Below are 13,576 nucleotides of genomic sequence, written 5' to 3' on the forward strand. Positions count from 1 at the left end.
GAACATTGAAAGCATCACGTATTAAGAAACTTGCCTTCCAAATCATCCTCAAGTATTTCTTCTATTATGACATCAGGCATTTCTTCTTGGTCATCGAGGATAAACGTGTCTCGCCCATTATCTTCGCTATATTTGGGAAAAATTTTATTTAAAGACAAATTAATATAATTCAGTCTGTTTCCAGAAAAGTATGAGTCAAAGCAGAGGTTTTATCAAGAACACATCACTATGTTAAGAAAACACCTCAAAAGAGCTGCTAAGAATAAACTGCATTTAGTTTTTGAATACCAAGACAACAAAAACAGTGACATGATCTCTGAAACCTAAGAAGAATTGGCACAGACACAGCACATATTCTCAGGCACGGTTCAACTGCATGAGCTAGCCCTGTTTAGATGATCAGAAAGCACAAGTACAAATACAAACTATTTGACAAAATGTTAATAGTGTACAGATACTCTTCATCCTAATTTGTAAAACTTTCAAATATTAGAGTACGCAATAAGCCTTTCTTAACATAATCAGTTTTATCTACAACAGTCCTCACAGCAACTCTATTTTCAAGTTTTTGTCAAGGACAAAAAAAATAAAGGGGACTAATAAAATAAAAGCTATTTAGACTGTGAATTGAAAATACCACAATTTCAGTATTTGCTGTTCATTTGAGAGATTTATTTACACTTACATGAAATAATTTTCATACGCTCAAGTGATAAACATCTCTATTACATGTTTATGAACACGTAGACATGGCACTTAGGGACATGGTTTAGGGGTTGCCTTGGCATTGCTAGGTCTACAGGTGGACTGAATGATCTCAAAGGTCTTTTCCAACCTAAGTGATTCTATGACTGTATTATTACATGCCAAGCAAAGTTGAAAATCACTCAGCATAAAAAAAACGTGGACAACTTAAGTGATACAGCAAAACATACTTGGTTGAAACACAAGAAAAAACAAAGTGGCAGAACTGAAACACAAATTGGACTAACTGGAACGCTGACCTAAGCATCTAAAGTTTCACTTTGATTCAGTATACTCTTAGAATTCCATAAGCATTTTTTTTAATTTAGTCTCCAATAAATACTTGGTCATTAGAAGAACAAGTAAGTTACTGTACCTATCCTCTTTTACAAGAAAAATACTTACTTCTCTGTCATTCCCCATTTAATCTTGCCCAAACTTTCCAGTGAAGATATCATCTCGTAACTGTTCAGGAACAGGCTCAAGAGAAGAGAACAAGTATTACAGAAAGTGACATGAATATCTAAATCACTCTGACAGTTTGAGATCTGTGGTATTTTTCAGAACAGTAAGAGATTAATTACATACTCCATTTTATTTCTTCCACTCCTATGAACAACAGATTTGGCTGCTCATTTATCTTCACATTCATACTTCAAAATTCTCTTGCCTTTTGCATTCTCCCTCATGCACAAAGTACTGCAACATTCACTTACTGTTTTCACACTTATACTGCACAGAGAAAAAAATTTTCTTTTCTTCCTGAATGAAACCATAACTAACGTCCAAAATGTATGCTTCTGTTTATTGTTACACTAATAACTATTTTCTTGATCAATGAAAAGTGGCAAAGTCTTTACACTTAGGTTAAGAGAACTGTAAATACAATTTCAATTAAATCCTTAGCTTTGCTGTCCAGTTTTAAAAACTGACAGTTTATAAAAACTGAAGTGTAAACAGTATTGAACAGCCATCTGTGCTTCTCTCCCACTGCCCCTTCAGGAACGCACTGCACCTACTCTTTGTTCTACTACGTTTTATGTCTACAGAATGTGCCTCAACTTCTGTGCACCTCCTAGTTGTGATTTTTAACGCCTCTGGTGTTATTTTGGAGCGGCACGAGGTATGCAAGACCTTTATATTCATCCTTCATCAGGTCCCCTGTTTGGCTGAAGTTCTTAAAAAGTTAACCAATGCAGAAAGAAGAGATTTTGTAGTGTTTTAGTTTTCTTCTAAGTTGGGACAGTTTGCCATTGTGCATTTAAATAGGCTTCTGTGAAATTCTGATTCAATGACATTGTGTTCAAAGTAGTGACTTGGTACATAAGGTCTAAGTTTGGTAAAAGACCATTTTCAAGACTGCTTTATCCATATTCTAACTGAAGAACTCAACTAATGTGACAGGAGTCATCTTAATTTTTGTCTAGCATTGGAAAAACCTTCCCAGGGAAGTCGTTGAGTCACCATCCCTGGAGGCATTTGGCTGAGAGAGTGGGGGATCTTCAGCCTGGAGAGGAGAAGGCATTGGGGAAGACCTTATAGCACCTTCCAGAAGGAATCACACACAGATTTTCCTATAAGGGCTATTGCACTCAGACAAGGATAACCATTTTAAACTAAGAGAACATAGATTCATACTAGACGTAAATTTTTTTACAGCAAGAGTGGGTAAACACCGGAACAGGTTGCCCAGAGAGGTGGTAGATGCCACATCCCTGGAAAGGTCCAAGGTCAGGAGGGATGGGGCTCTGAGCAACCTGATCTCATTCAGGATGTCCTTGTTTGCTGGAAGATGTTTGGACTACATGACCTTTAAAAGGCCTCTTCCAACCCAAACCATTGTGTGATTTAAAAGACATGCAGACCTTATACTTAGGAACACAGTAAAGGTGAACTTGGTAGTGGTTAGGTTAACGGTTGGACTCAGTGATCTTAGGTGTCTTTTCCAACCTAAATGATTCTAGGATTGTATAACTGCTCATGCATGCAAGTAATCAACTTTGAACAACATTTGCCTGCGCCAGTCAGAATCTGATGGCACACCCTCACTGTATTCCCCAGAGTGATTCCACATCCTGACTTATAACAGGATCCCAAAAATGTTCCAAACTAGCACCATCTTTATTCTTCACTGTTTGCAAATGTGGCCTTTACTGCAGCACTCTGACCAGCCTTATGATCAAAAGCTGCATAAGGTCAGGTGTACCACAGCTATGACCTATTTTCTTACTCACTTCTGGAATAGAAATATCTGTCACTTCCAATGAGGGCTGCATGGCAACTGGGATTTTCCACAAATTTCTTCAGACATCAGTACCCCAAAAAACATATAAATGTTTCCTAAAGGTCAGAAACTGAGTACTTAAAAAAAAAAGTTAAGCCATTATTCCCCCAATTTATTTCTACTTATAATGGAAGGAGAAAGTTTTTTTAAAGTGGTAGAAGTCTGTCAAGAATTTTTAAAATGCATGTCTATTTGTTTAGAGGGCAGCAAATCATATGTGCTTTCTCCCTGATGCCTCAGATGAAGGCTATTGCGTATTGTTAGTTAGGAGTTTATACTCATGTCTGAAGTAGTAGCTTTTCAGTAAACTGCAACTGAAGAAGTTCAATTTCTGCTGTTTAACTGTTGCATGAACAGTTTTTGTAATTAAGATAACTGGTGCATCCTCCTTTTGCCCCCCAATATATCTCCTGCTTCAGTCATTTACCTTGAAAATATTTTTTCCTTCAAACTCTTCACTCTTGAGAGCTCAGCCTCAACTGGCAACTTTAAGTCATAAATAACCTGAAATTATGAAATACAATCTTAGGTTCCATTACACAGAAAACAGATTACACAAATTCTCATGACCTACATCATGACAAAGCCAGAATGTGACACCTTTAATTTTATGGAAAAAAACCCAAGAGTTTAGCTGATAGCCAACTCTCCAATAGATCTTCTTACCTTGCCAAGAATTAATGGCTGGTATGCTGTAATGTGAGCATGTAAACAGAAGTAGAAATCAGACACTCCTTTTGTTTCAACAGAAGAAAGTGATTTCTAAGTAAGAAGACAGGCCTATGGGAGGACAGTGGCGGGTGCCAGTTCAAAAAAAAAAAAATCACACTGGTTAAGACGGAAGAAATGACAGGGGAAAGAAAAAAAAGGAGGGATTAGACTTCTGGGTCAGGTGAGAGACTCACTTTATATAGAAAGTGATGAATGGATGCAGGGCATGCAACTTTGAAAAGCACACTTCTTCAAAGAATAATGAGACCAATTATTCATTCTTTCTCTCAACACAAGAGCTATAAAGGCTGCAAATTAAATAACTGTGTGGCACATTTTGAAAGAGCAGAGGGAGTTATTTTATATACACCTCATTTTAAATAGTAAAATGTGAATCTCACTGCCACGACATACGAACACATACATATAATAAAACGCATATATGAACACACCCATGCACACTGCCACAAGCTTTACAAAGGCATTCAAGGAGGTATGGCACAAGCTTATGACAGAAGGTGATGATGTTTATTCAGTGTAGTGACCCTGATGTATCCTAGAGATTCTAAGATTGTTAACCTTCAACTTCCCATACTCACTAAATGCTCGGTTTCTTAGATGCTTCCCCAAGCATCTTCTCCTCTCTGTTGTCAGAGACAGGAGACTTCACAGGATGGATCTTTGGTCTGATACAGCATGGCAGGTAGCATGGGCTTCTATGAACAGCAGATATGAAGGGGAGGAAGAATGAAAGTAAAGGCCTGGGACCAAGAAGATCAGGAAAGTGTGGCTATTAATTCTGGAGTAGTTCTCTGAGAAGGTTTGAGAGCTCTGGAATGGAAAAGGTTTGAGAGACTTCTGAACTGATGAAAACATCACCCTTTCACTGATCAGTACTGTGTCACAGTTTGCCTGTCCTCCCCCTCCATCTACTGTTTCAGACAGCAAGTTCTTCAAGACAAGAACCACCTTTTTTGCATCACATCAGTCACCAGATGTGTAAAAGCCGAGTAAGAATACAATACTGCAAAAACATCAGTACTAAAGTCAGCAAATCGAGATCACAGACACTTTCAATCCAATTTTGAATGTATTCCTTGAAAATAAATTATTTCACAGTACAAGAATGTAAGTACCTGAGCGAGATCACAACAGTTTCTTAGAGAATGTGAGAGTTTTAATTCCTTCACAGTCCTAATGGCACCAATCAAGTGCTTTTTCTTCTCTTCAATGACCTCTTTAGCTTTTGCAATACTAGCACTGTAGTCGTTGATGTTCTCCATCAATTCTGCAAACAATTTCCTTTTCCTGTATTAAAAACATTACTTTTCAGAATTTAATATGCACTCAGCTGTACAGATTCAAACGAACTGTAACACACAACTACCAGTCATACCACAACACAAAGTGGATACATCTCACACATCAGATCCTCTTCCCCAAACAGTGGAAAGCAGAAGCATGGCAAACACACTCCACAACCAGAAGAACAACAAAAGTTAAGAGTTCACACTGAAAAGTCACTTTTCTAGAGAAATATTTTTTTATCAAATGTCAGAAGCACTCTCCCATTTAAGCCTCCTGATATTTCCAAACACATTGAGCTGAAAACTAAACAACTGGATTTTACAATTCAGTCCATTAAGATACCAGATTCCCTGCTCGGAGGCTCTTCTTGTAACCTAAGCTTTGACATCTCTCTCTTCCTTAAATCTGAAGATACAAATATTTTTGAAAACAAAGAAATGAAGTGTCCTTCGGCTTCTATCAGCTTGAAAATTTGCAGAAAGTGAACTGAAAAAACCGAAGTTATTCCTGCTGTTAAACTGATCCTCCACTAATGACAGTATTAAAAAACCTTCAAAACTGAGCTTTTTAAGAAAATTAACATTATGACTATTTTTTCTTAAAGAGTAGAGTCTGCATAAGTTAGTGTTTTCCAACCATGCAAACCAGCTCCAAGATGCCACAACGAAAGGGCAAAAAATACTGCGCAAAAATTAAACCCAGGTATTATGAAATAATGGTACAAGAGACTAAAATTTTAAGAATTCTTCTACCTGAATTAGAAACAGGTTCTTGATAAAAGTAGCTCACCCATGCCAAACTACAAAACTGGATTACTACCTTGAGAGGAGAGTAATAAGTTCATCAAGAGTTCTATCTGCAGCTTCTGTAACTTTGTCTCTTTCGTGCTTCACTTTCAACTCCAAGCATTCCAGCATCTGTTTTGTTCAATATGATAAAACATGCATTTATTATTTCATTATTCATTATTTTACTCTCACATGACTTTTTTTAAAATTCAGGACAGAAGCAATGAGTAGTAAGATGGTGATTAATACTCCACAGAAAGAGTGACACTTCAACCACTTACAGCTCATTACAGCCCTTTGTTTTCTCTAATTTCAAGTCAGCTGGCACTGTTTGGAACCTCCTCAACTGAAGCCTTTAGGTCTATGAGGCAAGAAACAGGTAGATCTTGGGCCCACTGCCTCACTTTCCTTATTTGACATTCAAGCATAGCACCATGCACAGATAACCAGCACGCTGAGATTTCTACTGTTTTTTAAAACCCACTGCGAGCACAAAGTGAAAATAAAATAAAAAATTCCTCCTCTGGCTAAACATCAGTTTTGTCACTATAGTTACATTTAAAGAAAAGACTATGGAAAAAGATATGCAACACTGCTTTGGCAATTCCAATCTTTGTTGAAAAGCTGTTGCAAGACCACTGTTGTACCCATGAGTTATTATATTAGAGCTGCTGAAATAGTACATTTTTACAAGATACTATTAGTATATCAGTATGAATTCAATATAGCTTTGCTTAACAGACAGATTGGCCACTGCAATGAAGTAAGTTAGAAAGGGAATGGAGAACAAGCTTTAAAGTGTGATTACTAGAACTAAGCTTTTGAATCATTAAATACTTATATACCCGTGTATCTTACAATACAAATAAAATGTAAATAAGTGGCAAACACAGAACTGCAAGTTTTGCTACAGCACATTTAAAAAGAGTTAAAGTTTAAATAATTATCATCGATGAAGCTCAAAAGTTACTCAAAATCTAGTAACAGCATTCTCTGGTATTTTAGGATTCTTCCTATGTTTTATACTGTGCATAAAAATGTATTACTTGATTTACATGTTTTTGCATATCCTGTCCATTATCTTTTTTACTCCTGTTGCCTATATAATTTCTTCTCTGCCTTTAAATCCAGAAAGAAGCACAGCAGAAGCAGAAAGCTAGCATAGTTGCTAGAGCAAAAACAAATGCTGAATTTTACCCTGATCCAAGGAAATACAAACTTAATATTTAAAGACTGGCTTCAAATGGTTCTGCTAAATATTCATATTGACATATTAACTTTAAGTTATCTTGTGTACTCCTTTACAGACTACTCCTCTAAGCTACGGCCTGGAGTTTAAGGCTGTATATTCACAGAAATAGCATGAACAGTTGAAGGACAAAAAAGATACCAAAACAAAAGCAGCAAAAGCACATTTAAATAGCATGTTAATGTGTGACTACTCGCAACAAAAACCTTCAATAAAGGATATGATTTAATATTTCATGATTTATTTAAGTGATTTTCACCCACCTTCTCTGCTTCATGGAAGTGGCCAAGATTACAAACAGCTATGCACAAAGCTTCCTCAATATCTTGTCCAGTATTTTTCTCCTGAGGAAAGATCTGCTAATGAACACAAAGTTGCTTGTATGACTAAAAGACAAGATGGTTTGTAACCATTTGCCATTCTGATAGAGGCTACTGTGGGTGACTGGTGCGTGTTAGTACTCTGAGCAGGTCTATAGTGGCCAACAGGCCCAAAATACTTAGCTCACCTGAATTTCACTGAGAACATCTACACTGTAGTATTTATGGAACACATTCTAGAATTCTGTTTTAAAATACACAGAGTTTACTTGCACACACACACACAAAATGACAAGTACATGACGGAAAAGCAAAATAAAATTACTAATGCAGAGGAAAGAAAACATGGAAGACTGAAGAATGGGAATACTGCAGCCTAGAAAAAAGTATAATGTTTAGGAAAATCATTGGGGGAAAAAAAAAAACCCAAAAACATAGTAAGCTCCCAGTATTCGGCTGACGCAAGACAACCATTTTCAAATTTTAATGGGCACTATAACAAAACCACCTAAGAAACCATGACAGACATTTGCACACTATGATTCCTTCAAAGTCAGCATACAGGACAACCTCCACGGAAGAAAACATGACTGGCACTTGTTTCCAATTTACTCCCTCATATTAAAATATCCACAACATTAGCTCCCCTGCCTAAAACTTCACAAGCCTCATTCAGAAAGATCAGGTCCGGAAAATTAGTAAAATGTTTAAAGACAGATCCCTTTGTTCAACAACCTTTTTGCCCTGAATTATTGCCCAAAGGAGGTAGGCGTGAGCCTTGCAGCACTAAAAAAGAAGTACCAAACCCAATACTGTAAAGCCTGGGATGTCGTAAGAAAAGCTAAACTCAAAATACATATTTTCACAGCCAGATGAGTAGAACTAATACTCTTCAGCTAGAATCCCATTCAGAGATTTGAGTTGCACTCATTTTCTCAAGTTATTTTAACACTGTAGCCGCACATCAGTTCGATGATAAGATGGAATAATAGCACATAACTATTAAAGGCTGCAGGGGTTTGTGTTTTAAGCACAGTATTAACCATGCATATACAAAGTGAGAATATAAGGAAATTATGTGTTAACACACCATGTCAGCTGATGGAGTTAGAGCTGGTTCATCCTTCAGCCCACCATTTGAAGAGAACAGGTGATGAAGATTTTTCTCTTCAGTATTGTGACTGAAGGGCCTGCAAACCAAAATCTTTTAAGGAAAAAAACCATGCATTTTAAATAAAATATCAAACTTTCTACAAATACTTTATATATGTATTTCAAAATTTATCATTAAATGCATTCACACCTGTTTTAGAAACAGTTGAATTCACACTGATATGCAGCAGATACCTCACTTTTCAAAAAATTTGCTTTCTACTAGAATCCTCTTAGAAGCAACTATTTTTCATTTTACAATTTTTGCAAGGCTTAACAAAACCTTAATAGTTAGCAGTAATTCTTATCCTCACTGAGTAAATGCACATCTATTAACATTCCAGGATTAATTTTTCATTTGTTGCCCAAACCTTTTCTTTTCAGACAGTGATTGTGCTGTTAAAAATCTTTAGAATACACAACAGATGATATCAAAACCGCCTACTGGCAACCTGTTAGGAAGGCTATTAAATTCAGTTGTATGATCATCCATGCTTGCTCTTCTGCAACAGCTGACAAGACTTTCACAAAAACATAAAAGCAGCCTCATTCCAGGAAGGAAGCATTGTGTTGTTCTTCCTGTGTTCATTTTGTTCCTTTTGACAGACTAAGAAGATCTCGAGAGCACTGCTGCAGAGATCAACAACCATATATGAAATCTTGAGTTTCTATTCCACTTTGGGCAAGGTTAGCAATGCACGCTACATGTGCCAAATTCAGAAGATAAATTTCCTACATCTTCTTTCCAGAACAGGTCCTTTATATAACAGATCTGAAAGAATTATCTGGGACTATCCTCCATTGTACAAACATTAATCTCAACAGCAACGGAGGAAAAGACATCCAGTTTAAGACGTCTTTCAGGTTCACCTCGACTAGACAAATAAGCAAGAGAATGTAATTTAGATATGACAACACCGCAGAACATTGATGGCATCGATCTTTATACGGTTATGACTGGTTACCTAAGCAGCAGGTGCAGTGGGATCAGCAGGGGGAGGGGGAAGGAGATGTTTTAATGGTACAGTCCTTACTACCACAGCCCGGCATTTCTCTCCCCTCGAACCCTTATCAGTGATTTACCACGGTGCTTAAAGCTTTCACACGTTCTCAAGGCAAACCAATTTGTTTCTTGTTGCCTCTCAATAAAACCGTATTTGTACTCAATGTGCTCCCACAGCACTAGACAACCATGCTGAGAACACATTAGTAAAGTTTAAAGAACACGCACATACACAAAAAAATCAGCCCAACAAAAATGTCTGGAAATGCTTACTTGGTCAAGTCCTCTCCCGGTCTGACACGTAAATACATAAAAAGAGTTTAGTAGAAGTTTACCTTGCTGCTCTTTCTGAGTTGCCACCACACAGCCCAAATTTAAAGTAAGTTCTGGTCTAGATTCAGAGAGAAAAAGGCAGCAAGTTCAAATACAGGGTTATAGCTAAGTCCCAGGAAAAAAAATGTTCTATAAACCTGTTTTCCCGTTCAGTACCCACCCCTGCCCCTCATTTCAGTTAGACCAAGCTTCAAAGCAAGAGCTATTAAATAGTGAGATCTAAGAAGCTCTAAGGAAAAAGCTTCCAAGCAGAAGTTCTGTAGCCATAAGTGCACCTCTGTAATAAATAAAAAACACTCCTAGTAAACGGAATACCGATTTCCTGTTTGCGCTTAGTATTTTTCTCACTACTATGCAAAAATTGTAATATTGCATTACTGAACCAGACTCTACAAATTACTTTTGCAATAAGGTTTAATTGCAGGGCTTAAATGCCAAAGATTTGACTCATCTGCAGTTTGCAATAAATACTAAATCTGAATTTCATAAGACAAAAAAAGTCTGGCAACACTCTAGCTTTTGCATAAATTTAAAGAAAAAGCACTTAACGTTTGTCCAAAATACAAGTTTCTGTGAAACAAATGGCATTAGCATGTCATAACACAGACTCACATGCATTTTATTGGTAACACAGACTCACCCTACATTTTATTAAATGTAGAAACAGAAGTATGTTCATAATTCATGTATTACTGGGCAAAGTGAAATTGTATTTTTTTTTTAAATCTTTTAAGTCTTTATGTGGGAGCTGACAAAGTGTTCATATGCATCAGCTGCTTTCTTGTACATTGTGTGCAGACAAGAGGGTGGAACACAGCTGGCAACATGGGGCACTAATCAGAATTGTAAAAAAATACCTTCCTAAAGCCAGGCTTTTGGACATCTCATGTGCACTACACAACAACACTGCATAATGAGAAATGCTGGGCAAGCAGGTGATCATAAAGTGCAGACCCTTAGCTCAGAGGGCACCTGAGCTGACTTTAATCACACTCAAGATCCTGTAACGTCAGTATTCCAACTACATTGATTACTGAACAGAAAGCTTTAGATCAACTTACTTCTGTAGAAGAGAAACAAAAAAAGTCAGTGTCTTCATCCTTCACGTCACCATGCAATGCTGTAAAAGCAAGCACAGAAAACTTCTGTAGGGCATCCTAATCCATGAGACAAGAGGAATACACGATCACAGGAGTAGTCTTCTAAATAGCATTCATCAAGTCAACACAAATCAGAGCACTGACTTTTTTACTGACAGAATGTGAAAGCTAGGAATAAAAGTCCAGATAAATAGATAGAGAAGTTATCTGGGAATCACAAGGTTGAGTTGCATGTAATGATCAGGGTATTATCTACATCATTCACTGTATTATGTTGCTACTACATTCAGGACAGGATAAACACACGAGGCAAAAAGACAAAAGCAACCACACATTCAAAAAGCGTACCAAAAGTACAGGAAAAACACTGTTTCGTAAAGAACCAAATAAATACTACGTATTCAACAAAATCTTGGAGAAAAGCTACTTATGCAGAAAATCCCACAAAAATGAGGAGTTTTTTAGAACAAACTTGTGAATAGTTTTGTCAAGAAAAACAGCAGGAGAGGAAGCAAAAGGTATTGATTGTTCTCCCTAACTCCTGGAAATACATCAAATAACCAATGTGTTATTCAAAGGTGGTAGTACATCTACTACCCTTAACAGACCATATAAAATGCAAAATGATAGTGAAGAGTGCATACAAAAAACCTGCTGGAAATAAAAGATCCAAAAGCCTCACCTTCCATATTCAGAGCCTTTGACATATGACACAAATCACTGTTTCTCTGATTTGGTTCTGTAAAATCTTCTTCTAATAGCTTAGGAGATTGCCTTCAGAGGTAAAAGTAAAGATTTAAGATCATCAGGGATATCAATAAAAAATAAATTCTGACTTTCAGCTCTCTTAGAACTAAGCTTGCCCACTTTACCAAATGACGTTATGAAGAAGGTGCAGTTAACCTAACACACACACATACCACACAACAAAAAATCTGCTATCCTCTTAACTGGAGAGGTACTTTAGCTCCACGATACTGGATACATCATACATAAAAGTAGTACTACAGCTTCTCTGTATGCAGTATTTCAGGTAACTAGAAACAGCACTAATAAATTACTATATAATCAATTTTAATTACAATAATTCTAGTTATTTAACTAAAAACACACTGAATAGATTAACAGTGAATACGTTCAGATCAGTATAATGTATAAGTAGCCTAATAAGTCGTTATTCAATAAGTTGCAACTAAAATGTCTTTTTCCGTGGACCTACTACAAATCCTAAAGCTTTTCACAGTGTATTTTTACTCACATACATTAAAAAAACGGACTCACTTGCAGTTTTGCAGAATACAACCGTTATTTTCTACATTTTCTTAATTCTATTTCCTGATAAATATACTGTCAGAACTTTTAAAGCCACTAATCTCAAAAACTCACATACCTCACAGCTTTCATTTTTCTTCTGTTAAGTTCTTTATTACTGTCATCCAACAAGTAGAATTCTTTCTTTCTATTCATGGCGTCTGACTTCGGGGGAAAGAGAAATGACAAGTTCTCTACAACATAACCCAGTTCATCACTTGAGCCAACATTACAGATTCACATCACTTTGCAAGGTACAAAACAAAAGAGACGGACGCAACGATCACAAAGGCTAGTTTTTCCTTGAGAAGCAAATCTTTCAAACGCAACAGTGCAACGGAAGGGTGGTCTGCTTTGCACTACCCAAGCTCCTCCACCCCAACCTTACCACTCCTGGTGTTCAAGCCTCCTTCCCCAGCACGTATGCTCCAAAGGATAACTTCTTACTGCAGTATCTCCATGCTGTAGAATCACACCCTGCTCGCAACCCACCACGTCTGCTAACCCCGACTCCTTTCCTTAAGGACTGCTATCTGGACACCTGGGCTTCCCTTCTAGATTTACTTATACCCGGCAACTTCACTGTCTTCACCTGCCCTTTTCTCTTGTCCTACCCTCTTTTCCTTCTTTCACACCCTTTCCGCTTTTGTTTCTTTTTTTTTTTGGTTGGGTTTTTTTCTTTTTTTTGTTTTTTTGTTTGTTTTTTGCTACTCCGCGAGAGGTGCTCTTTCCCGCTCCCGGTTCAGGCGCCCTGCGGAGCGCTCCCGCAGGTGCCTGGCGGAGCAGGACGTACCGCGCCAGGACGCTCGGAGCCGGCCGGGCCGGGGCTGCGCTGCTCCCGCCTGAGCGCAGTCAGCGAACAGGCGACCCCGCCCCTCACACCGCCTCACGGAACCCCCCGCGCGCCAAAGCAGCCGCCCAATCGGGAGCCTTTTCAGCGCCGCCGCAGCCAATCAGGGCCGGGCGAGAGGGGAAGCGCGGCTCTTAACGGAGGCGCTGCCCGGCCTGGTCGCTCGGTGTTGTGCTGTGGGAGCAGAGGGCTTACCTTAGAGGGAGTGTGTTTCTCGGGTGCAGTGGTGTAAGTGCAGCCAGCAACCTAGTGCCACGCACTCCACCGCCAGAGGGATCGGGTAGAGAATCGGGAGGGGGAAAACGAGAAAACTCGTGCGTTTATATGCAGTTTAACAGGGAAAGCAAAACACGTGCACACAAGCAAGGCAAGGAATTAATTCAGTGCTTCCCATGGGCAGGCAGGTGTTCAGTCATCTCCAGG

The 13,576-nt window shown here is 38.2% G+C and overlaps 1 protein-coding gene across 6 annotated transcripts in view; it reads right to left on the bottom strand.

The window, feature by feature from the left end:
• RNF17 (ring finger protein 17) overlaps nt 1–13,156 on the bottom strand; it is a 41,840-nt gene extending 28,684 nt beyond the window's left edge. Inside the window, exons 1-12 of one of the 6 annotated variants that reach the window (XM_027719220.2) lie at nt 13,097–13,156; nt 12,383–12,468; nt 11,675–11,766; nt 10,954–11,012; nt 9,895–9,950; nt 8,495–8,594; nt 7,348–7,428; nt 5,867–5,964; nt 4,876–5,047; nt 3,456–3,532; nt 1,150–1,224; nt 35–126 (exon numbers count right to left, since the gene is read on the bottom strand). In XM_027719220.2, the coding sequence (XP_027575021.1) occupies nt 35–126; nt 1,150–1,224; nt 3,456–3,532; nt 4,876–5,047; nt 5,867–5,964; nt 7,348–7,428; nt 8,495–8,594; nt 9,895–9,950; nt 10,954–11,012; nt 11,675–11,766; nt 12,383–12,459 (979 nt within the window). In that variant the 5' untranslated portion in view covers nt 12,460–12,468; nt 13,097–13,156. Of the gene's footprint in view, nt 1–34; nt 127–1,149; nt 1,225–3,455; nt 3,533–4,875; nt 5,048–5,866; nt 5,965–7,347; nt 7,444–8,494; nt 8,595–9,894; nt 9,951–10,953; nt 11,013–11,674; nt 11,767–12,382; nt 12,961–13,096 lie in introns of those variants that run through there. The other 5 variants (XM_027719213.2, XM_027719217.2, XM_027719214.2 and 2 more) reach the window with 5 other exon arrangements.
• Nucleotides 13,157–13,576: the final 420 nt, after the last annotated feature.

This window comes from Pipra filicauda, unplaced genomic scaffold, assembly GCF_003945595.2.
Source record: "Pipra filicauda isolate LSUMZ 115617 unplaced genomic scaffold, ASM394559v2 scaffold346_size766342_pilon, whole genome shotgun sequence".
NCBI classification, from domain to species: domain Eukaryota; kingdom Metazoa; phylum Chordata; class Aves; order Passeriformes; family Pipridae; genus Pipra; species Pipra filicauda.